Source organism: Cydia strobilella, chromosome 21 (genome assembly GCF_947568885.1).
Source record: "Cydia strobilella chromosome 21, ilCydStro3.1, whole genome shotgun sequence".
Classification (NCBI taxonomy): Eukaryota; Metazoa; Arthropoda; class Insecta; order Lepidoptera; family Tortricidae; genus Cydia; species Cydia strobilella.
In genome coordinates, this window is record NC_086061.1 from 7,656,261 (window position 1) to 7,683,057 (window position 26,797).

General features: G+C 39.8%; 2 protein-coding genes and 1 long non-coding RNA gene across 3 annotated transcripts in view; all 3 read right to left on the minus strand.

The window, feature by feature from the left end:
• Nucleotides 1-26,797, minus strand: part of LOC134751125 (uncharacterized) — a 223,790-nt gene that overhangs the window by 93,978 nt on the left and 103,015 nt on the right. Inside the window, exon 2 of the long non-coding RNA XR_010128607.1 lies at nt 9,862-9,986. This is a non-coding gene — a long non-coding RNA (uncharacterized LOC134751125). The remainder of the gene's footprint in view (nt 1-9,861; nt 9,987-26,797) is intronic.
• On the minus strand, nt 15,244-16,978 carry LOC134751113 (ceramide glucosyltransferase). Its single transcript, XM_063686467.1, has one exon. The coding sequence runs from the start codon at nt 16,663-16,665 to the stop codon at nt 15,472-15,474; it is 1,194 nt and encodes a 397-aa protein (XP_063542537.1). The 5' UTR covers nt 16,666-16,978; the 3' UTR covers nt 15,244-15,471.
• On the minus strand, nt 22,517-23,682 carry LOC134751213 (uncharacterized). The gene has a single exon (XM_063686596.1). It carries the CDS (start codon nt 23,525-23,527, stop codon nt 22,517-22,519), a length of 1,011 nt encoding a protein of 336 aa, XP_063542666.1. The 5' UTR covers nt 23,528-23,682.

Sequence of the window (26,797 nt, forward strand, 5' to 3'; positions counted from 1 at the left end):
ACTAAAACATCGAAGCTTAAAGTAGAAATCACAGGACAGGTACAAAACAATACTTTAAAAATTATTGCTCGATAAATTTATTACAAATAATTATGCTTTTTATAGATAAATTGACTTTACCGGCCTCCCTAATAATTTGCATTAATCAAAGTAAATGATGCCAAGTACCTATATCTTGTTACGTCCAAAAGATCTGCTAATTACATACAAAATTGTGAGTTCCCACGCAAGTATATTACTCGTATTATACAGTCGCCAACAGATAAATCGGAGCGGCCGAGGTGTTCACAAAGTTCTAGTTCAGATTTTTACGAGCATATATATCTGATAGCGACTGTACACTTTTAAAAGTTGCATACGGAGACAAGGTTTTTAGAAAATTCTATTAAAAAGTTTTAACATTTAGATTTCTTATCAGTAAACGTAGTTCTCACTCAGTTTTTTGGTCGCGAAATTTAATGTGTTGGTCCTAAATAGCAGTAGGTACCGCAAGACCGCCCAAATACGTATAGTCCAATACCGCAACTATGACCCTCAGCAAGTTCAATAGGTAAACCGATATTCTTTTTTTTGAACTTTTCCTTCCATTTATAAATATTTTGCCACAGAACTAAAAAACCGGACGGACAAGTGCGAGTCGGACTCGCCCACCGAGGGTTCCGTACTTTTTAGTATTTGTTGTTGTAGCGGCAATAGAAATTTCAACTGTCTAGCTATCACGGTTCGTGAGATACAGCCTCGTGACAGACAGACGGACAGCGGAGTCTTAGTAATAGGGTTCCGTTTTTACACTTTGGGTACGGAACTCTAAAAAATGGTCACACACACCTGAACGATAACGAACGATTTTAGAGTTACTTTTGGCCCAAAGTTGGGAGCTTTTGGACTATACAGTCTTGTTTTTTTAGCATTAGAAAGAAGGTAAGCGATCTTGACGTGTGTTTTTATTAAAATCACTTTTTTACATGAATCTATAACTAATAATAAAATAATAATTGACGGTGAGTGGCGACACCGCGGACCCCTATTCCAGAGGGCCCTGTCATCTGGCCCTCGCCTCTGTGCTTGCCTTGACTGGCCGGCCAGAGTGGAGTCGCAAGAGCGGGACCTATGCTCCAGGTTTGAAGTGTAAAATGTCATAACGCCGGCGGCCTGCTGAACGGATTACCGGGAACTGGCTACCGCAGACTCACCTCTCGACAACCTCACAGCCGCTCTAAAGTGTTGCCCTATTGTCGCACTGTGCGTGCGGCCGTTGTGGGGCCCACTAAATGAGTAGGCCAGTCACCACCTGTCTTACACAATTTTGCGACTGATTGTCACGGCAGGTGTCCGCTAGTCTCCTCCCATAGCCCATTATCCAGTCCATCCAACTTGCATATCAATAGCCTATGACCTTAGATTCCATCGCAGCACAAAAGTGCTGCACTGCAATAGTCTTTGCACCTGGCGGGGACCATCTCCGGATGTATCACATTGTGCGTTCGGGGATGATATCCGCTACGTGTATCCCTTGCTTTTAGAATAAATTGTCTTAAAGGGCCTCTGCGCTGTTGGCTTCGGCCCCACGCATGCCTCCCAAAGGTCCGGGACCATGGTCCCGTGATATGGAAAGACAGACAAATATTAATATTAATATAGTAATTATAGGTATAATAGTATAGTAATAGTATAACTGGATCGGTCATGAGGCGTGGGGGGAAATGACCAAACGGGATAGTCTTATGTATTTTTCAGTAGGAGTAGCAGAAAAAGCGCTGTTATTGTTTGTCCTTGTCACAGTCTCACTTTTTTTTTATTCCCCACCGTTAGTATGATTTATGGTGGGCTACAAATCTACTCGACCAATCATATTGTCGCATTGGGTATGTTTTGTCGTGGTTTTGTCCCTCACGGGCGCACGCGTACACGCGTATAGCTGATCTATGTAATGTCCGAATGTTACTAGTTACTACCTATGTAGGCTTCCTACAATTCGGACATGAAATAAAATTACAAATATAGTTGGTCACACCAAATTGTCAGTAAATAAGAACAAAAAAAAACTATACTCATCCTTTTCTTTTGGGTGCTAGTCTGCTAGTGCTAGTCCTAGTGTAAGATAAAGTCTATGTTTGAAATGAGACAGTCCTTTGACATACTATACATAATTATACTTTCATAATAGTAAACAAAGATTATGACAAATAGCTTCCAACAAGCAATTAATCTGGGACATACGACTCTAGAATACGTGGAGCGCTACATATACCTCGGAAAAGAAGTTTCTTTTAGCAATGACAATACACAAGACGAAATAGAACGACGTATAGCCTTAAGCTGGAAAAAGTACTGGTCTTTAAAAGAGATTCTTAAAGGAGACTACCCATTACACATGAAAAAAATAGTGATTGATACCAATATTTTGCCGGCGTTAACATATGGCTGCCAAACCTGGAGTCACACGGTAAAGACGAAAGCCAGAATAACCACTACCCAACGAGCGATGGAAAGGAGCATGCTAAAGCTAAGGAAAATACATAAAGTCAGAAGTGAACGCATAAGAAACAAAACGAAAATCACAGATGCACTAAAATATGCACTTAAAATAAAATGGCGATGGGCCGGCCATGTAGCAAGATACACAGATGAACGGTGGACAAAAGAAGCGACTCTATGGAAAGGTCCCGACGTAAAAAGAAAGGCAGGACGACCACGAAAGCGATGGAGCGACGACATAGTAGCCACGGCCGGTCTAAGATGGCTAAATAAGGCAAAAAACAGAGACGAGTGGAACAAATTGGAGGAGGCCTTTACCCAATAAAGTGGGGTTTCTATCAACTTTTAGTTTTAAATACATAAACATAAAAATAAGTAAAATAATTATACTAACCGAGTAAAATAAGTTTTAAAAAGTAAACATATATATATTAATTAAAATAAATTAACAATATTAAGTGTTACCAAGTTTGTAAGTAGTTGATAAGAAAATAAAAAGGCTTTTTATTATTATTATTATTAATAGTAAACAAACCCCAGTACCGACGGAAAAATCACATACAACCTTTAGCCTTCCATCATAGTGCCTTTAATTACACACATAAAAATAACATAACATTTCAATGACTGACATTGACGAGTGACGGCGCTAAAATTGCGGCCTAATGGCTCTGCAATGATTTGGCACTCTGCTCCCAGTTCCGAGTACCAACAGTTTCATTTATAGAAGTTGATAGAAGTCATAGAAAACATAGTTGGAATTTGGTCGCAATAGTTGCTCTTGACTTTTTTCAAATCATCGTCACGGTTAGATATCTATAGATTATTTTTATGAGATAGGAGTCAAATTAAACGAATCGCCTGATGGTAAGCGATTACTGTCGCCCATGGACACCCGCAACACCAGAGGGGTTGTAAGACTTGTAAGTGCGTTGTCGGCCTTTAAGATGGGAGTACGCTTTTTTTCTTGAAGGTTTGAAGGTCAGCATGCGATAGCTATCACGGTTAATAAGATACAGCCTGGTGACAGACGGACAGCGAAGTTTTAATAATAGGGTCCCGTTTTTACCCTTTGGGTACGGAACCCTAAAAAATGCTCATCTAGGACTAAAATCCAGAGAGGAAAATCCAGAACGTTAGTAACGCAGCGTACTACGGAGGCGAGCAACACGCGAACGCAAAGCGGTGGGCGCGGACCGGGGTGAATCAATCCTTTGATACCTATCCCTTGAAGTGGCAGGAACCTCTGCCTTGTGGACAATTAGGTTGGCATATATATTTAGCAGATGGCGCCAGCATAGCTTGCCCTGTCAATCCCTAGAATTGTCAATTTTTTGTTTTTTTAATGCCCTGGATGCCAGCCCTTTAAGCCAAATCTCATAGAAAAAGGGGCAAGCTATGATGGCGCCATCTCTGCAAACCTTTGACAGTTGCCAACCCCATTAACGTCATTTAAATTTGGAATTTGATTCATTAAAATAAAATCGAAATTCCATTAACACCAAAATGGCGTATGCCACTTGAAAAACTATAGAAGTGTCCTACGTGGGCGATCTCGTGAACGCGGACACGCCTTGGGCCCGCCGCCCGCCGTGCCGCTTCGCGTTCGCGAGTGTTCGCCTACGTAAGACGCAGCGTAAGTATGGAATAAGATTTTGGCAAAAATTTCATTTTTGGTACAAGCTTTTATCGCTGACTGTACTTTTCTTTCCACAGGCAACTAATACTCATCGAGACAATTCTAAAAACCCCAAACACAATTAGGTTGCGTTGTTTTATCACAGAGTTCCTATGGCCAACACCTGTCTCCAGCATCAGATCAGCTCGATGGTCCCATAATATTGCATTGTCACCCGATTTACATATGTATGCAAATTTTCAGCTTCATTGGAAACCGGGATGTGGGTCAAATTTAACTTGCAAGATTTGACCCTTACAAACATGTTACATACATATTACATACATACATACAATGCAAGTTAAATAAAAGCTTGTAAAAATGACCACTAATGTATCCTCTTAACAGTCGTGCAGAGTTTAATAGTACCAAAGATAGATATAACTCCGTAATAGATAGATACAGTCTAAGGAAAAAACGTGCCTCGAAAATCACGAAAATTTGATTCTCGATCAGAGGGCGCAACTAGTTTTGGCCTACTCTCATATAGAGGGCGTTGACGGTTTCGTTTCTTATTTATAATTTTAACGCATATCAGTGAAAGAACATGGGTCAAGATCATATAAAAATAATTAATGCAAATAAAAAAATCATTTATCCATATTTAAATACATTTTAACGTATTTTTATAAATCTTCATTTTTAGTTTTAAAGTATGTCGATAGATGGCAGTGAATTTACAGTGGTTACAAAATTTACTATGACAGTACCGCTCTGTCTTATTATATCCTCTTTGATAGTACATTATTGTCGAGGCTCGGAAGTAGCTACTTGCTGGCTGAGGATTCGTTTTAAACGGACGACCTTGGGAGTCCGTTTAATTGAATCCGAAGCCAGCAAGTAGCCTTCCAGCCGAGTCATATATAAGTGCTTTTCTCAAAAATGGCGCAATAAACACAAATATAATAGAAATATTTTACAGAAGCAAACGTTATTACGTATATATTTTCACAGAAAAAAGTAAAAAGATTTGCTTTGCCGCCTTTTTATTTATTTTTAATTAAAAATTGAAGTGTATTTTTCTGCTGAATATACGCCAACCTATTTGAAACACCTAAATAGTCGTGGTACCAACATTGTAATAATAAGTACTGATCATCTGTTTGGCTGTTTAATAGACCTATGCCTTCATTTGATATGGCCACTTCAACTTTTAAAAAGTTTGGAACTCGACAAATAATGGAATTTGTATGCAACATTGCAGTTATGGATGGTATAGAAAAGGATGCCAATCTCTTATGGCAGAATTGTTGCAAAAGTGACCGCTTTCAGCTTTAAATTATAGTTCCTAATCGCTCCGGTGGCGCTAGTTATAGGGTCTGGGACATGAGTATAACATGAACCAACAAATAACCCGACCAAATTACGTAGGTTGTTTTTGGTAGTATTTCGGTGTATGGTGGCGCCGCCTAATTACTGTTTTTTGATGGACACTTTTCATACATAGAGACTTGGCTCCTTTATACAGTCTCCATGATTGCAGTCCCGAAATCGAGACTGCAATGTTTTTAACTTTTTAATTTTTTGACTGACCATAAACTACGCACTTCGCGACCTACTTTTTAACCGGCAACGTCGACTTTGCCGTCCATTTTTGAGAAAAATGTATAACTTACTCAGTCAATATAACTTTCAAGCTTTTATTCCTTTGAACCTGTCATTGTGAACCTAGTCGGACTGCACGAAGGTTGATATTGGGATGTAGCAAGGGCCTGACACTCTTTGATAGAGAAAAATAGTCTTATTGCGATTCCTATAAGAGGAAAGAGAAAATAGTGCCATGTTTTGTCTTTATCACCAACCAGGCATTTTTTCAGTCGGGTTATGGCATCATAGCAAGGAGGCGATGGCGAAATACCGAAATTTATAAGAGTGAAAGATAAAAAGGATTATGCTGCCATACATGAAACTGTCAATACATGAATGTCTTTCTCTTACCCCTGGTCGCTCGGTTTCATGTCTATAACTACTTGTATATACTATGTCTATGGAATGTAGTTGTAGCCACGCGCGTGAGGTGACGTTTTTCACGGTCAAAGGTAAAGTTTATATTGGCTCATGATCATGATTGACTTTTTTAGATGGGGTTCAAAGAGACTCAAGTTAGGCTCTTCTTCTTAGCAAGTGGCCTGATATTGTGACGCCATAAAAGTCAATATAGCGTCAGAGAATGAGGGCTATCGTTTTTTTGCTCACCAGTTGGCGCCTCTGTTGATGGTGGTCCAAAAGACCATGGAGACTATAATAAAGGAGCAAAATCTCTATGTATGAAAAGTGTCGATAAAAAAACAGTAATTAGGCGGCGCCACCATACACCGAAATAATACCAAAAATAACCTACGTAATTTGGTCGGGTTATTTGTTGCATTCTATGGTACATGTCATACTCATGTCCCAGAGCCTACCTAGTGCCACCTATTTACAGCTGAAAGCTGGTCACTTTTGCAATAGTTCTGCCATAAGAGATTGTCGTCCTTTCTATACCGTCCATACAAAAGACTAAAGAACAGCTGTCAGTCATTGAAGTGACAAGTGACACTAGCGCCCCTAGCGGCGAATTCATACGCGTTAGCCCTCATTAAGTAGACATCAAAGAGGATATAATAAGATAGAGCGGTACTGTCATAGTAGATTTTGTAACCACTGTAATTTCACTGCCATCTATGGACATACTTTAAAACAAAAAATGAAGATTTATAAAAATACGATAAAATGTAAAGCCTGACCAGGAATATATGATCATTGTCAAGAGGGCGCTATTATTCTCATTTATATGGCAACAGTTCACTGTTCAGTATAGTCTGAAGAATGTGGATTGGCAACTCGTTTGACTTACATCTACTTTTATTCACCGTAATCAAAATCAGAACCCATTTATTTGGTCTACACTTTTTTTATAGTCGGTACTTTTTTTTGCCGTATATAATTCATGTATTTTCTTACGTATCACCACATAGGTCAAAATCGTCTAATTGCATCTTCTTTTTTTATTTTTGGTTTGCATAAAACCTTCTCTCGTAATCCGCGTAATCGATGCCTCCGATTTACCTAGAAATTTATATAAATTTACATATATTTAATTTAGTCGTAACATACCAGATGGTGTGACTACTATTAGCCACACCATCAGCTCAGTTCAGCTCTATAGCTGAAAAAATATTTCGTCTATCATGTTACTCCATTCAAGGGAAGACGCCTACATCCAAGATTGGATCACCAACAGGCCACATGATGATGATGGTGGTCATGTTACTAAGTATTCCGTAACCTTACATAGGTTCTGCTACATTGTCAATGAACAAGATTGATCATCTCAAAAGTCCATAGTAAATATTTTTTACTTAAATTCATTTTTGTTACCTACTGTGTTACCTCGCTTGTATAACATAATAACACAACAATAACAAAGTCGTAATAACCAGACTATAATGACATTTTGATTTGTTTACCTGTCACCTCTGATGGTAATTTGGAAATGTTTCGTAGTGAAATAGTTTAATTTCCCGAACTGTTCTTTTCCAGCAGTTTATGTATAGTTTTGGGCATTTTTGTCATTTATTATTTAATATTCAACACTTAAGCATTATTCAAGTAAACCGCCACAATGACACTGACAACAGTGACAACCTATCATTAAAATTATTGCCAGTGTAAGAAATTAGTTCCAATGAAATTCCGCAACATGGCGCATGATCATATATTTCTGGTCAGGCTTTATTTAAATATGGATAAATGATTTTTTTTATTAGCATTAATTATTTTTATAATTTTGACCCATGTTCTTTCACTGATATGCGTTAAAATTGTTAAATAACAATCGAAACCGTCAACGCCATCTATACGACAGTAGGCCAAAGCTAGTAGCGCCCTCTGATCGAGAATCAAATGTTCTTGATTTTCGAGGCACGGTTTTTCCTTAGACTGTATCCATCTATTACGGAGTTATATCTATCTTTGGTAGACATAGTGCTCACTCCATACATTAGTTTTGTTACCAAAAAGACTATTATTTTCGTAGTCGACATGAAGCGTCAAGTGGCGAAATTATCAGTACTGCTACTCGACACTAGATGTCACTTGTGTAGTTCATATTTCATATATCTTTATTGCGATCATGTTCATTACAGAGGATGGTACAAAACATTTTGAAGTAGGTACATGATACCCCGTTAGGGCACTGCAACAATCTTAATACTAGGTACTGAACTATTTACAAATAATACATTATTGAACTAGGAAATTGCTAAATAAATTATGATAATAAACAAACAAAACAAACAAGTTCTGTCGCGACTGACGAAAAGTGTGAATGCTCAACAATTTACAACTAATATTATAAGCAGAAGGAGTTGAAAATAGTTCCGGTTATAATATTAGCTGAAAATCGTTGAGCATTAGACTTTCCGTTCGTCCCTACATCTATTGTAGCATTAGCAGTACTTACTGATAATTGAAAATTAAAATGTTAATTTGGGTAACAAAACTAACAAATAAATTAGTTACAATTACAATATAATGGGCCATTATATTGTAATTGTAACTAATTTATTTGTTAGTTTTGTTACCCAAATTAACATATTATTAATGGCCGGAATTTCCTAGTAGATGAATGTACATAATTCCGCTACTTGACGCTAGATGTCGACTACGAAAATAATAGTATTTTTGATGACAAAACTGATGTATGGAGTGAGCACTCTATGTCTACTTAATTCTCTTCGATAGCGTGCAAGCAAGGCGATTGAAAGTGACTCATAGAATCCGTCAAGCTAGGCTAACATTGTACCAACTGACCCGACGAAATGTGAAACATCCATAGAAACAGAGACACACAGTCACACACCACAGTGTCGATGTCGTCTTCTAAGAAATTTGAAGAATATGGTGTTGGTGACCCTTCACACTTTGTTATTGCATCCGACACTATTGCTACTGACGCTGGCATGCGTTTTTTCAGTCGCAATATGCGCACGTGCACTTCTACGCACACGCAGCCAGTGTGCTCTGGCCTTTAATCGGGGTCTTTGTGATGTAACCGATACGCGTGTGATAACCATTCTTTTCAAATTGGCATTAGAAACAGCGGAAAAAGTATCGAGATATAAGAGAAAAGAACAGCTGTTTAAAAGCGTGGGTGCGTTACACGAATGACCTTGAAATGTGGCTGTCGCTTTGTGGAAATTCCTATTACAATGTATGAGCGATTGCGGTAATCAGTCGCACCTGTAATTGCAGACATTAATTTCCTCGTAGGCTTTACCTTGTGGTGGTTATAAGTACCTACATGGGTCATTTTATTTTAAAGTCGTAAATTGTATGTAAACATTTTTTTAACCCGACTGCGTCAGAAGGAGGGTAATGTTTTTCTAGCGAGGAAATAATGCAGGAAAAACGACAAGAACCCGCAACCTCTGCAACCCTTGCATTGCTCCTCGTGGACCGCGAGCCAGGCGCAAATTTCGTCAGTCATCGCCTCCCAGGCGAAAACTCGTATAGCGATTAACGGCTATGTATGAGGAACCCTCGTGAACGTCAGCAGCCGCTCCGTTGGTGGGTTGAGGAATGGCAGCAAATAAAGTCTATAAAAAAATTTTAGTCATCGCCTCCCGCTTGATACTTTGTCAGATGATAGTGGCCTTATGGCAAGCGACAATATGGTACTTTTTGCTTGAAAACGACACATATATTTATGAACTCGACTGTACGTATAGATCGTGTCATTCACGCAGACGCGTGCCTTGACTCGTATTGTCATGTTAATAAAGGTTAGATTTTACAAATCTGCGCGTCATCGTGAATGACACGAACTATAGGTAGACAACTGTCAAGGCTGTTCTTAAATTCTCCTAGCATAGAGTAACTTATACTAGAGCGGTACTGTCATAGTAAATTTTGTAACCCCATTAAATTCACTGCCATCTGTCGACACACTTTAAAACTAAAAATAAATATTTATAAAAATACGATAAAATGTATTTAAATATGGATAAATGATTTTTTTATTTGCATTAATTATTTTTATATGATTTTGACCCATGTTCTTTCACTGGTATGCGTTAAAATTATAAATAACAAACGAAACAGTCAACGCCCTCTATACGAGTGTAGGCCAAAACTAGTGGCGCCATCTGATCGAGAATCAAATTTTCGTGATTTTCGAGGCACGTTTTTTTCTTAGACTGTATCCATCTATTACGGAGTTATATCTATCTTTGCTCCTAGTTACGGTCCAGCGAGTCATGAAAAAACTACAACTGCTCTTTCACAAGATTTTTGATCAATTCGCGCCTTACTTGTACAGCCAGCATCATATCAGTACCTATGAAACAACGCGCCAAAACTAATATCTGCCACCCTGGAATAATTTTGCGAATAGAGATAGAGCGCTGGTGGTCAAGCGGCACAGAATAAGTAATAGTATTATCATACAGAACGGCCACGCACCGCCCCGACCCGACTCGAATTACCTCGCCCCGCGCCCGCGACAGAAATCTGGCGCACTTCTGGCGTACTCTCAGTACTAGTTTTAAGCATCTTACTCACACTATGACGCATGACGCGTGTACAGACGTGCCGTTCACACATAGAAACGCAAGTGATTTTTCTCAAAAATGGACGGCAAAGTCGACGTTGCCGGTTAAAAAGTAGGTCGCGAAGTGCGTAGTTTATGGTCAGTCAAAAAATTAAAAAGTTAAAACATTGCAGTCTCGATTTCGGGACTGCAATGTTGCATACAAATTCCATTATTTGTCGAGTTCCAAACTTTTTAAAAGTTGAAGTGGCCATATCAAATGAAGGCTTAGGTCCATTAAACAGCCAAACAGATGATTATTACTTATTATTATAATGTTGGTACCGCGACTATTTAGGTGTCTCAAATAGGTTGGCGTATTTTCAGCAGAAAAATACACTTACATTTTTAATTAAAAAAATAAAACGGCGGCAAAGCAAATCTTTTTACTTTTTTCTGTGAAAATATATACATAAGAATGTTGCTTCTGTAAAATATTTCTATTATATTTGCATTTATTGCGCCATTTTTGAGAAAAGCACTATATATGCCTCGGCTGGAAGGCTACTTGCTGGCTTCGGATTTAATTAAACGGACTCCCAAGGTCGTCCGTTTAAAACGAATCCTCAGCCAGCAAGTAGCTACTTCCGAGCCTCGACAATAATGTACTATTTGATGTATAGCGTGTCCGCCCTGTGCTAGCGGTAAGAGCATGTCTTTCATTCCGGAGGTCGCAGGTTCAAACGCCAGTTTCGTAAAAACTAGTGCCTACACCAGGCTAGGCAGACTAACAGATTAGGCTCTTAAGGCGTAAAAATCATTTGAGAAGATTCATACTATATCTGCCACAGTATAACTGTTCTACATAGAGACATATTTATTTATTAAAGCGACTTCACGTCGTCTTAATTGTTTGCTAGTAAGATGTACGCCAAAATAAACGCAATTCGATGTACAGTTTAGCCGTTTGGCACACGCATACTAGAGGTAAAACAAATTTTTTGACCCGCAGTTCCTAAAAAAAATCCCTTTGGGAGGATTGCTGTCATTTTTTTTGTATGGTTTTTTTTTTCAGAAACCTATCGTGATATGAAAGGGCTTTTAAAATTATTTTCAAAAGTGTTTTCTTGAGGTTAGATATGAGGTAATCACGTATCATTTGTGGCATATTGTACAAATAAAAAATCAGCCCACACATGGTATGTTTCGAAAATTATTATTCTTTTAATTTAAAAAAATGGCTGAAATGTAATGATGTGGTATATTTTTAGAATCGCCTCAAAAAGCCCTTTCATAAAATACCACACACGATAGGTTTGTGAAACAAAAAAAATGTTACCTTTACAAAAAAAAATGACTCAGCACCCCTCCTAAGCGATTTTTTTTAAGAACTACGGGTCAAAAATTTTGTTTTGACCTCTAGTATGCGTGTGCCACATCGCTAAACTGTACATCGATTTGCGGTTTATCTTTGAAATTGGGCTCGTACCGGTAGTACTATTAGTTATTCTGTGCTCGTACGGCTTCCACTATACGGACTATGCCCTAAAATATTCGTGTTCAATCTCTTGTTTACGAATCTAGGACTAAAATTATACTATACGTTCACAAGGGCCATACCATACCTACCTACTCGTAACACTTAAAATAACGCCTTTATGTCTGTGTTTATAAATCGTTTAACATCAAACGCTATACAGTTAAAAATTCAAGAAATATTTATTTAGCTCTAAAGTAAGGACGCTATGCACGAACAATTTCATACTCAATTATGCGCGTGCGATAGAGATAGCAACAGACGGGACGAGGTACGAAATTCTATGTGGTTAGCATCCTTACAAAGTAAATGCAGAAAAGCCTTATAGGCCACCAAACGAAGAAAATACAGGGGAAATAATTCGTGTATAAGCAAAGCATAGCATTAGCATAGTATTGTTTTGCATAGTTGTAGAGAATGGTGTATTAAACAAGATACTACAAGATGACTACAAGTACCCGAGGGTGGGGGTGAAGCTAACGGGTAGTTTAAAGGGGGGGTTTAAAGGTTATAGTTTTTCGTAAATAATTCTTAAACGCTGGCCCGTAGCAAGAGATATTCTATTACATACATATATTAGTACACTTTTCCGCTAGGATCAATATTTCAAAATATATTAAAGTGGGAACGTTACTTATAATTTGTTCTAAGGTCGTTTTTTTAGTTTTTCGTAAATAACTCGTAAACGGTAGCCTATAGCAATAAACAGTCTGGTGTGTAAATAATCTATATAAAATTGACTACAAAATAGATATACAGGTTGTCGCAAAAATACCACATCAAACTGACACTGGAGGTATAGGACACTCTAAGAGAATCCTAACAGAATTGGCAATGTCTTCTTTTGGTGGCCTATTAGCAAGTACTCTGTGAATACTGTCATCCGATTTACATGTATGCAAATTTCAGCTCAATCGGAAATCGGGAAGTGGGTCAAATTTAGCCTCCACGATTTGACCCACACTAACAGGGCAAATTAAATAAAAGCTTGTAAAAAATGTGTCTACCTATTGATAAAGTGTTGATCACCTCATTGAGATAGATAACTACTAATAACTTATTGTTGGTATTAATTTATATTTTATGGCCAGAAGAGTGATTTAAACTGTCACACAATGCATAACAGATGCAATTGCAACTTGTCTGTGTACGATAAGGTAGAGGATCCTGACCAAATATTTATTCAGCTTTTAATTTTTTTTCGAGAGCGATTTTTTCTATACACAGCAAAACCTAGGATTAATATGTTTGATTTTTGACCATCCAATCCATTGAAAAATGCATTTAATTGTTTAACTTATTATCAGACCGTAAATTTCATATTTTAACTGGTTTTTCAATAGTTGGAATGGCCATGGATCTAAAATCAGTCTCCATCATATGGTTCTGAGTTTGTATGGCGAGAACCCAGAATTCCTGGTTCCGGTACTGTACTTGTATAGGAAACCAGTACCGGGAGCACTCACTAATCAATGCTTTCCAGGTTATAGATCCATGGTTATGGCTGTTATGCGTATTAGGGCAGTATAGATAGCTGATATCATTTTTCCCTCCTGGCATAAGTAGATCAAATTTTGTCATTAAAATTTTAAACATTCAGTGCCGAAAACCCGACCATGGGGTATTTTATGGTTCCGTAATTCGTTCGCCATACAGTCACATCCAAACTTCCACACGAATGCCACGAACGACTAATGGAGGTATGTCATAACAACAGAATTACCCGACAATGGATGAAAGGACACAGTGGATCCCGAGGTAACGATGCTGCGGACGAGCTTGCCAGGCAAGGATCGAGTGCGGGAGCGATTGGCCCAGAACCGATCCTCCCGATACCGTTTGCAAGGTACGCTCAATGCTGCTAGCACGTACAGGGAAACTACACACAGAACATTGGCTAAACCAGATTGGATGCAAACAGGCCAAACAAGCCATGCCTGGCATCATCGGAAAGCTCACAAGGGTGCTCCTTCAACTAGGGAAGACCCGACTGAGCATGGTAATCATATCATAACAGGTCTTGGACTATGTAACAAACATCTCTTTATAACAGGTGTCACAGACAGTCCCCTATGCAGAGGATGCATGGAGACAGAAGAAACAGCCTCTCACGAGGTGCTGGAATGCAGCGGAGTGGCCCCATACAGGGCAAAACATCTCAGGTCCCCGAGAGACCTCCCTGAGGTCCTACTCAACATTAAAAGTTTGATAGGATTCCACGAGGAGCTGGGCTGGCAGGACTAGCCCACCCAAAATAGGCGCTAGTCGTCGAGTTGCGGAAAATCGCCTTAACTACAATACAATGGTTTCGTTCCCGCTCCCTGGCCGGACGACCCGATAGTAGTCGGGGTTGTACTACAGCTTTATATGAGTAAATTTTTGCGGCCTGGTGCAGATGTATTATTTAGCTGGGCGGCAATGAATGTGTTAAATGCAATATGAAGTATCAAGAGATAAAACTATGAAAACGGATTATTATCGTGTATATTGAATTTATAATACATCCCGACGTTTTGAATCCTTTACAGCTTTATGTCGGGAGATTCAATATATGAGATATAATCCAATTTGATAGTTTTATTTCATGAGTCTATCGCGGTAACCAAAGACAATATTAAGTATCAAGAGAATTTATTATGTAAGGATCATTGCCATATGAATAATTGGCCTGTATTTAATAAAGTATTTGAATCATTTTCATTATGGCATGTACCATTGAAGCACTATTTACTTTAGAAATAACACAGCAAATAAACATATCAGGGGCCCATTTCTTGAACAATATTAAACTAATATTATTAGTCCACGAACTGTCAAGTCATATGGTTTACCATGGCAAGTTGGCAACACACTAACAATAGCAGACTAATGTCGTTCGAGAGATGGGCCCCTGTTTACCAGTGTAATGTACACTGACTAACATTTAAAAAGTACTAGAAATTGGGTAATTTTTATAGTTGTAATTTCAGTAAATTATTAAGGTTTTGGTAGTTTGAAGGGCAGTAGAGTTGAAATATAAATGATATGAGTCATAGTTCAGTGGTACCGGCATCTATTATAGATAAAGAGTGAATAACTTCACTAACTTATTTAAGGGGGCACGGTTATAATTATCATAAAATTAAATACCTTTAACATATTCAATGTACAAGTTCTAAATCAAAGCGTTATATAGGAATAAAAACTTATTATAATAATACAACTCACTCAAGCTTGCAGCACTCGCAGTTAACACTGCACCCAAATTAAAGCTTTAACAGAGGACGCTCAGAATTTGAGCTTAGGTTTCAGTTCGTGGGCCTTCCCGCCCCAGTCCAGCCGGTAGCTGCGTGTCCGCCACGAGATCTCCGGGTTCAAGAACGCAGCGAATAGAATGAATGGCGCACAGCACTCACTCCATATCCAACCAACTAAGAATTGCACTTTAGTAAACGGCGGCGAGCCATTCTGCACTGTACGTAACATGAGCCAGTCTGAGAGGAACCACAGCAGTATGTGGACGAGGAAGAAGGGGAGGGGTTCCGCGCCGAACAGCTGGCCGGACGCCCACGCGGCGCCCGCGCCCAGCGGCAGGCACTCGCTCAGCGGCTCCATAAGCGTCGTAGTCGGCACCATGGCTATCCGCAGGCGCGCCCAGCGCGTCAGCCGCGCCTGCAGTTGCCCCACCGACCGCGTCCCCGAGTTCTGCAGCGCCGGCAGCGAGCACACGCGCATCTTCCACCCTCTCGACGTCACCTCCTTCGCTATGAAGAAGTCCTCCGCCAAATATTCACCGAACGTCGCTAAACCACCACACTCTTCCAGCGCGCAGCGCCTCACGAGCGACGACATCCCCACATGGCAGTTTATCCTTAGAAAATCTGCTGCCAAGTACATACGGGCTTGTGCGGTCCCGAAAAACACTTTCTCGTACACTGCGGCAAATCCTTCCGCGTCGCACGCGAACGGCATCTGATGCACTATGCCGGTATCGTCCTTCATGTGCTGCACCATGTCGAGCAGCGTATCTTCTCGCATCCGAATACCGGCGTCGCTCACGAGGACTAGAGGATACTTCCCGGCCAGAAACGCCGGCTGCATATTGTTAATTTTAGGGTTCACGCCGACCCGCACGCCGCCCGTGAACAGCCGCGCGTCTATGTTAGGATACTTTTGCATTAAGGAATGTACGAGCATCACAGCAGGGTCGTGCTCGTCCTCGACACAGAACAGAAGCTCGTAGAGCGGGTAATCCAGCGTGAAAAAGGTCTCGAGGTTCGAGAACAGGTTCGGATCCACGCCGGTCAACGGCTTGAGGATCGACACGCCGGAATAAGGCTGCTCTGGCGGCGACCGGTCCACCGTCCGATGTAGCTTCCATTTCGAATACGATAACGCCACTATGTGAATTGTCCATATAAACAGAAATGCTAGCATAAAGAATATGGCGAAACCATACACTGTGTACACCATCGGCATCATAATTGTGATCTTTTTATTATGTTCTCTTGGTCGGGCCGCATAATATCGAGTGTTCCCGATTGTCTCCTATGACGCGGTCACAATTGACTTGACTGATAGAAAAGCTGCAGAGAACGTTCGAGTATCGTAAGTATGAACACCATTATAATAAACTAAGCAAGCTACCGTGCCATTTTAGCCGGTCGGCCGCTCAGCTACGATTTTACCGAATCACTAAATGTAAACTTCTTTTACATATCGTACAACTCCCGTCATTATCGCTATCATCGTAACCCCTCCACTTCACTCACGCAGCTCCGCCTCCGCCTCTACACTGCAGCCAACATGCATGCACACTAAGCTTTTGAAATAAATTATTGACAATTTCTTCGTTGGCGCTAGTGAGCATAGCAAATTGTAACAATAGAAAGAGATAGCGAATAACTGCGTTTTGTTCTTCTACAGACTTTCATGAATCTAGTATAACATGGATCGGTCATGAGGAGTGGGGGGAAATGACCGAACGGGACAGTCTTATGTATCTTTCAGTAGTAGTGACAGAGAGCAATATGACTTTTTGTCTTTGTCATAGTTTCACTTTTCCACCGCTGCCACAATCGAGGTTGTGGCAAACAAATAAGTACGTCATGCTTGTTCGTTGCTTGTTTAATTATTGTTGTTTTGTATGAAATTGTGCTTTCTCTTATGAAATATAGTGATGGTTAGCGTTTTGAATGCTTGAACTTTGATAAAATAATGGTGAATTGTTCTGTAGCCGCTCTGAGCAAAAATATGACAACATACCTTTCACACGTAAGTACGGTATTTTACACCTTCCTCTTAACGCAATATGTGAGAATAACATCGTAAAATTACGTTACACTCAAAGCAATGTGGAATCAAACGATTTCAATAAAAATATCACAATTATTTACGCAAATTAACAAAACATTATTTGTAAAATTATCCGCCCAAATTACGTAGGTTGTTTGTGGTCTGTCAGCTACTTGGACGAGTCTGAGGTCAGCCATTTTTAAACTTCTTCTTAATTTAGCTGCATAACAATCACATAACAATCATGTTAGGGATACCAGATGAAAATATCATAATTTTATGGGTAATTTTGACCTCGAAGTTTATTCGTACTTCTAATTCCAAAAAAAAAACAAATGTGAAGAAATGAAACTATGAAAACGGATTATATAGCTCTTATTGAATTTATAATATATCCCGACGTTTCGAACCCTTTACAGCGTTCGTGGTCAACGGGTGACTGAGGAAAAATTACAAAGTGCAAAAATACCCACATACTAAAATAATGAACAATCATAGACTATAAACTTTAAGGCTGGTTGTACATGCAAAATCGGTTCATAAGGCTAGTTATACACTACAATTATCCCAATATGGGACCGGCAACAAACTCGGCGGGACACATCTTTTCAAGACATATTATGCTCAGAATGTCCAACATTATCCAACACTACGGTCTCACAGTCTATGTCTCGCTTGCTCCTTTATCAGATGGACTACAGGATCCCAAGCTGGTGGTAGAGAAAAGCCATCTTCCCTATTAAAGTTTGGATATTTCTTAATCTCAATGGCCTCGCGCAGCATTCTGGGTATGTAACGCTTCTCCTTGGCAAGAACCAGAGGCTTATCAAACTTGATTGAGTGATTGGCTTTATCCATGACATGCTCACAGACTGCAGACCTTTTTTTTTTTTGTCAGAAGGGAAAAATGCATTATGCATACCACCCGGGCGCGTGGGGTGACCCGAGTGGTCATGTGGGACTCCCGTCTAGGCTAATGAGGCCCACGGTGTACCCACTAAAAAACCCCCCATATGCCGCCTCGCCGCCCTATTGGTGGGGTAACGGGAACGCTTGCGCTTGTCATCTGCGACCCCACCGGCGGCAGCCGCCCACGAGCGCGGCTCCTTCGCGAATGCCCGAAGGCCCTTCACGCTAGGCGCGCCAGATGGTAAGACGCGCCTTCCTCCTCGGCTTCCATTCTGTATTGTAGCGGACCCCCCCGAGCCCGCCACAAGGAAGCCACGGGCGCCAGGAATTTTTCCGGCGCCCGGCGACAGATCAGGTCTATGGTTCTGTCGCAAAACCACAACTCGGCTGCAGAGGACAGGGAGAACGGCACATCGTAACACCGACACTCCTCTTCCTCTGCAGCCCCACCAACGCCGCTACAGCGGAACGGCCCCGCCAAGTTCGCAGGGGATAGGGAGAGTGGCGCATCGAAGTACCATCACTCCTCTTCCCCTGCGATCCCACCTCGGCCGCCGAGGATAGGGAGAACGGCTTACCGCAATACCGACACTCCTCTTCCTCGACGGTCCACCTTCGGCGCATCACAAGCGGGCTTAACCAGCAGATAGAGAGTAATCCGGATTATCTTTAAAGAAAAGTGCAACCATTAATGCGTCTATGTCTGGTAGGTTGCCGCTATCAGCTTTCACATATTTCGGCTCCATTTTGAGATTCTTATGAATATTCTGCCACTAGATTATACGGATAAATCGGAATATATCAGAAAACTGTGGAACAATAAATTAACTAAATACAAATAAAACAGTTAAAACACTCAAGACAATCAAGAATGTTTACCCGCGTGTGACGTCATCCGAGCGTTGACCAATCACAGAGCGTTCACTTCCCTGATGAAATTTCAAAAACTATTAAATTTTCTTTCGTTTATTTTCCAAAAAATAAACATAATTTACATTCAAATATAGTAAAATATACTTTATTATCTTTCAGGATGACAGCAATTCGTTATATATTTTTAATGTTGTCAAATACCCTATTATAGGAGGTATTTCATTGTTCATACGCCTAATAAGAACGGCCCATTTACATTTTATTCAACAATTTTAATACCGTCAAACAAGCTTACTTTGCCTCCAGGGTAATCGCCCCAACGTGATATCAAATATTGGGGTAATTTTTACCAATATGGTATCCCCACGTTTATGACGTCATCTATGTCTATCCCTTACGGGCGCACGCGGTAGGCCGCATCTATAGAAAATATACTAGATCTATGACAGACTTGGAATTTTAATACCAGCACCACACTTCGCTGTATTTGGCAAAGATTCGTTTTGCATCCCTTTTTTTTTGTAAGTATGTCAAAGGAAAGAGATGCAACACGAATATTTGCCAAATAAGGCGAAGTGTGGTGCCAGCATAAGGCTTCAATTAATTAATTCAATCACCACCAAATGCTGCAGTTAGGCTAGGCTGGGCTAGGCAACGAATGCTCAAAAAAGGGAAATCTTTTGAGGTGAGATCAAAGAATATAAAGGGCTCTCCACACTCATGCGCGAATCACGGCGCGAAGCCGCGGAATGCGAGTCTGGAGTCTAGTTCGCTAATCAGCGAAATCGACTCCACACTCGCATTCTCGGCTTCGCGCCGCGTAGTCTGGAGCGAGCTTAATACTCACTAGGAGAAGAACGATGAACGATAACTCCGTACAAAAAATGTCCCTCTCAAACGTTTCGTTTATATTACTAGCATACTAGCGCTCTCGTAGTAGACTTAGACCAGTCAATCTTTCTAAAATTTACCTTAGCTAGCGAATTACCATCTTGTTGAAGATTAGCACCTGGACAACATGTAGGAGAGGGCGAGTCATAAACCACACTAATGAGCAAAGGGAAGTGATTACTACTAAGAAGATCATCAAGAACAGATACCGAACAACTAGAACTAAGAGCTCGGGATGCGAATACCAAATCCAAAACATTACCTTGTTGGCCAAACGGAGCGAAAGTGGTGATAGTGCCATCATTCAAACAAATAAAGTCGGAATTCTCCACAAAAGCATGAAGAGCTTTACCCCTTCCATCATTGACTCTTGAACTCCAAGATGAGTGATGTGCGTTGAAGTCACCTATTATCAGACGATTATTACTTACAAATTTTGAACATGAATCTTTCAATGAATCTATAGTAAACTTACCATTAGGAGGTGGAGGAGCATATAAACATAACAAATCTAGTGAAAAATTATTAATGTTAATATTAATTAGTATATTTTGAAAATGGTACTGTGATAAAGTGTTGACAATACTAAACTTGTATTTGGAACGAATTGCAATTGTAACACCGCCATGCGGATGGTTAGAGTCTCTTCTAATTACAGTAAACCCGGGCAATTTAATAATTTTGCTAGGGGTCAGCCAAGTTTCATTAAATAGTATAATGTCAACACTCTTATCACAGCCATGCAAAAAATGTAAAAGTTGACCCAGTTTTGGAAATAGACTTCTGGAGTTCCAATGAAGTATTTTTAATTGTTTGATACCCAACCTGTCCATAACTTAAGCAGTAAAACTTGTTACAAGCAGCTCTTTAATCATTTGGGAGGATATAGTCGAAGGACCGGAGGAAGTATTTTTGACTTCTTTTTTTTTCAATAATTCTATAATTGTTTTGGTGATTGCATTAAGAACAATATCAGAATTAATAATATCAGCAATCATAGCACGTCCGTGAGGTGTTTTAGCAGGTGTTTTTGGAATCTTACTATTTAGATTATTACTGTTACTAGGTGTTACAGCTACTGCGGCTGCAGTTGCATAAGAGAATTTGCCATTGATCTTGTTTAGACATGTGCGCCGCGCCGGCGCGGCGCCGCCGCGCCGTAGACCCCACGCCGCCGCCGCCGCCGCGATTTTAAAAATTCGCGCCGTAAGCTAAATTTCGAAAAATTGAATTCACCGCTAGGTCGCGTGCGACGGCGATCAAGGACACAGGCGGCAATTGACGCTTTCCTCGAAAAAGAGCACACCACGCGTGCAGTTTTTCTTTCGGAAATGATCAAGCGATTTGTCGACCCTACTGACATAGCTTCACCAAATCCAGTCACAATGCCAAGTACTTCAAAGACCGATACAACTTCCAGCCTTTTGAATAAACTGTCATTAAAACACAGCAGTTTCAGTTACGATGAGTACACAGATCCCGCTTTTCAGGAGTGCTAGAAATATCTGGCTACTGCGGTTTATTTGTTACTAGCTTTTGCCCGCGACTTCGTTTGCGTGGAATTAGTAATTTGGGTACCTTAATTCTTAAACAAATCTGCTTTTTAATCCGTCCTTTTTTCACCCCCAAATTGCTCCACACTATACATTTCCACCCCATTTTTTACACCCTTAAAGAAAGATTTCAGAGAAAAAAGTTATTCTATATCCTTTCCCACAGCTCAAAATATCCCCATACCAAGTTTCATCTAAATCGGATTCAGCGGTTATTGATTCCCCATACAAATTTCCACCCCCCTTTTCACCCCCTTGAGGGGTGAGTTCTGGGATAAAAAGTATCCTATGTCCTTCCCCGGGACTCAAACTATCTGTATACCAAATTTCAACTAAATCGGTTCAGCGGTTTAAGCGTGAAGAGCTAACACACAGACAGACAGACTTTCGCATTTATAATATTAGTATGGATTCTCTTCCTTGGATCGCTGCACTAGCCAGAGCTGTACTGGCAACACCTGCCAGCAGTACGCCCAGTGAACGGGTGTTTTCAGTGGCAGGATTGATTCTCAACGCTAAACGATCGCGATTAGACGCGAGTAAATAAAATTCAATCGCCAATAGGGTTCGAAACGCCGGGATGTATTATATATTCAATATACGCGATATAATCCGTTTTCATAGTTTTATTTCATGAATTATGAGACCTGTCAAAAAGCATGTGATTTATAATACGCACATAGGATTTGCAACTTGTGTAGCCTGCACGGCATTCTTGATGGCCTAGTAGAGTTTATTTAGCAGTTTAGGCTATAAGATGAACAATAATGATTGCATTATGTTATGTTGTTTTTATAAATATAGTAAAAAAGCTAAAAACTCCACTTTGTTTTTAATAAGAACCATCGAACAACACCCGACGACCTTGACGCCGGCGTGGTCCAGCCACGCCGCGAAAAATCTGCGGCGCGCCGCCGCCGCGAATTTTTATGGCGACGCACACGTCTAATCTTGTTCTTAATTTGTGCAATTTTTTCGGCCTTTACTGGGCAGGTATAAGAAACTGCCGAATGGGGTCCACTACAGTTTGAGCACTTGAACACAGATGGTGTGGTACATTCCTTGTAAAAATGTCCCGCCGAACAAATGGAACATACTTGAGTGCTTTTACAAGCTCCGCTGCCATGTCCAAATTTATAACATCTGAAACACTGAAGAAGTGGTCTGATGTATTCCTGTACAGGCATCCAGATATGATCGTAGATTACATGGTCGGGTCTAGACGATGCCTTAAAAGTAACCAAGACGGTTGGGAGCGGCTTGTAATGCTCATTGTCTTGTTTTTTGGTAAAGCGCTTTACACCAAGAATCATACAGTCCGCTTTCAAGTCTTCAAGTAATGTTTCCTCACCGAGTTCCACAGGAGCGCGAATAATTCCTTGGCATTCTATGCTGTCATACGGGATCGTCGCCTTCCAGTTATTTGCTTGTAATACAGTCTTATTTAGTAAAAAGGCATTGGCATCCTTGACACATCCGAAATAAACTTTGACAAAAAAGTTCCCAGCCGCCTTTACACATTGCACACCGGTAATCTCTTTTAATATTCCATTAACTTTGAGGATGTCCAGGGGAACTTTCTGAGTCTGTTCATTAGAAGCAGATTGCAATAGTACGGGGTACTCTTTTTTGGTCATATCTTCATATATGGGATTGTGGTCTTTGAAGAGACCTCGTCGACTTCGTATGTATGTCATTTTTTGCTTACATGATGTGACTTCTGTATCGGAAACATCTTTATGTCTTCTTTTTGTTGTAGGTTTGGCGGTTTCAGTATCCATGGGGGAGGGGCCGCCGCCCGCACCCCCGCGTCCTGGGCTCATTTACAAAGTATAATCAGTAATTCAACTTTGCATCAATATTTTATAATGAATAAGGAAAAATATCTCGGTTTTGTCAGTAAAAAAGGACTTTAAACAGTATAATTGAAATATTTTCCAAAAAGCCGCCTAGTATTATCGGTTTCCCGCCCTTTTTTTTTTTTAAACATATTGTGTCACCTTTTAAGGGGACTATTATGTCAATACTCCATCTTGCCAGGTTGTTTTCATTTTAAAAATGTTGATATATGCGAACTTTTTTCGCATACCTATTTAAAATGTGGAGAACGGTCAAGTGCGAGTTGGACTCGTGATCGAAAGGTTCCGTGTCACTACATATGCATATTGACTAAATGTAAAAAACCGGCCAAGTGCGAGTCGGACTCGCGCACGTTGGGTGCATTATTATCTTTAAAAACGGCAAAAAAATCTAAACAACCGACCATTGACGTCTGTTATGGCTATCAGATCTACAGTTATGGTTCGATTTTAATAAATTATACCTATGTCATTGGATTCGTCTCATGCTACAGATTTGCAATAAGCTCTTAGTTTTTTGATTGTTTCCCGATAAAGTACTAGAAAGTTAATTTGAAAAAATGTACCACGTGACCTTTGTTCTGACTTGAGATTGAATTGAACTCGAACCTGTATCCAATGTATGCAAGGTATCCAATCCATTTAAATATTTGTTTTGAGACTGTAACATGCCATACACCACACTAAAAATTATATTGAAACAACATAAAATTTTATTATTGTGTTTGACAATCATGTCCGACGTGTCATCCACATCGTACTCATCAAGATGACACATGTTTATTTTATTGTTGCTTTGGCACATAGAAGGTAGGATCTATTGCACTCTAGGTGCTGCAGAGGATGCCGAGGATTCTTACCATCTGGGCAGGATGCGTTGATGGAGGCAGAGAAATAAAAAGTCGAGTCTTCGTGATTTATGTATCTTCATATACCATATATAAAGTACATACAAATCCTTCGTCATAGGATTAAAAAATAAATTAAGATTACCGTGATAAAATATGATTAATTTATATACACGGGGACAACAAAAAACTTAAGAATAAGATGGGTTTGAGAGCAGAGCAAATATCGGAATAGATCGGAATGAACGAGTACAGCCATGTTAGGATGTGACAGCTGGGTATAGACAGGAGTAGGTATAGACAACTAATTAAAGGAGTGTAAAGCTGTGTTTACAATTAAGTTTTATAAGGCATAATCTTCAATACTTCCCCTTGACTTAAAAAACTTAACATGGAAAAGGTTACAACTGTGCTCTTTGTTACATTATTTTTAACCATCAATCGTTATACAACATTAAAACATAAGTAGCAAACATATCACAGTCCTTATTACATGCCTATTACACTAGCATTCATGACAAGTAGCATTACATATTCATTACAGCCTTATTACATGCCTATCACAGTTCATATAACATGCCTACAAAAATATTACATACATTACAGTCAGTTAGTATCCAAAATGCAACAGTACCTACTAGCAAAAAACAAAACAAAAATATTTAACAAGGCCTAACACATAAATCATGCCTAAACATACAATGTTGTTTTGAATTTAAACACTTTGTTAGTACATCTGCAATCATTTTCTCTGTACATAGATATTTAAGGGTCATAAAACCTTTCTGAACTAAGTCCTTAATAAAATGATAGCGCACATCAATGTGTTTTGTTCTTTTGTGACTAATATCTTTATTTTCAATAATTTTGTGAGCACTCTGATTATCGTTATACACAATGATATGCACCTTTACATCAGGTAATAATTCACTTAAAAGTTGCTTTACAAAACAGAGATCTTTAGATACATCAGCTATAGACATGTATTCACTTTCAGTTGAGCTAAGGGAAACAGATTGTTGCTTCCTGGATTCCCAATGAATTACATTAGATCCAAGTTTAATTACAAACCCTGTATATGATTTCCTATCGTAACAATCATTGGCCCAATCGGCGTCGGTATATGCATTTAATACCAATTGATCACTTTTTACATAATGTAAACCGTAATTAATTGTGCCAGCCAGATACCTAAGCAAACGTTTAGCAGCTAACCAATGCGTTTTTCCAAAGCAGTTATTAAACTGACTCAGTTGGCTACAGGTAAATGCAATATCAGGACGAGTACAAACAGACAGGTACATAAGGGAGCCTATCAACTCTCAATACTTATATTGTTCGTCCTGCAAGGTGACATTTTCTTTTAGTAATTTATTATTGAGAACCATAGGAGTGGACACTGGTTTACAATCTAACATGTTAAATCTTTTCAAGATATTTTTGATGTAAACAGGCTGATCTAAAGTCAATGTTCCAATTTTCCTATCCCGAGTAACACGAATGCCAAGATAGTTCTGAATTGGACCTAGGTTTTTAATATCAAATTCAGATTCTAATAACTCCAATAATTTACTTTTACATTGGCTATCCTTGGGGTAAAACAAATAACAGTCATCCACATAGAGAGCAATAATTACAAAATCATTCTGTGACTTCATGGTATACACACAAGGTTCACTTTTGCATTGCATAAAACCATTATCACTTAAGACCTTGTGTATACGCGCATTCCACATACGACTAGACTGTTTTAGTCCATAAATACTCTTTTGCAAGAGACAAACCTTATCATTATTTGAACTAAAACCTTCTGGCTGCTCCATGTAAATAACTTCATTCAAATTGCCATTTAAAAATGCTGTAGTTACGTCTATGTGATCAATATTGAGATCAAGCTCATTTGCCAGGCTAAACAATATCCTAATTGTCGAGTGGCGAACGACTGGGCTGTAAGTATCGTGAAAATCTATACCTTCTTTTTGAGTGAAACCTCTCGCTACCAAGCGAGCCTTATAACGAACAAAATTGCCAGCCGCGTCGTTCTTCACTTTAAAAACCCATTTGCACTTGACAATATTGGTATTTTTCGGCCTGTCAACCAACTTCCACACTTTATTTGACATTAAAGAGTCATACTCATCTTTCATAGCCTTTTGACACTCAGTGGCATTAGAACTAGACATGGCCTCTTTAAATGAAGTTGGTTCTGAATCACTAGTGGCCGTTAGCGACCAATCCGTATCACAGTACCTTTTAGGTAGTACAGACCGAGTACTACGAACAGGACGTCCTACAGACGTCGACAGCGGGGTAGGTGTCTGCGTCACAGCTTCCCCTGGAGCAGAGCCCGCGCCCGGTGACCTGTCCGCCTCACCAGCTGGACAGT

Coding starts and splice junctions, on each gene's coding strand:
- LOC134751113 (XM_063686467.1), bottom strand. CDS start 16,665: ATGATGCCGATGGTGTACACAGTGTATGGTTTCGCCATATTCTTTATG.
- LOC134751213 (XM_063686596.1), bottom strand. CDS start 23,527: ATGAGCCCAGGACGCGGGGGTGCGGGCGGCGGCCCCTCCCCCATGGAT.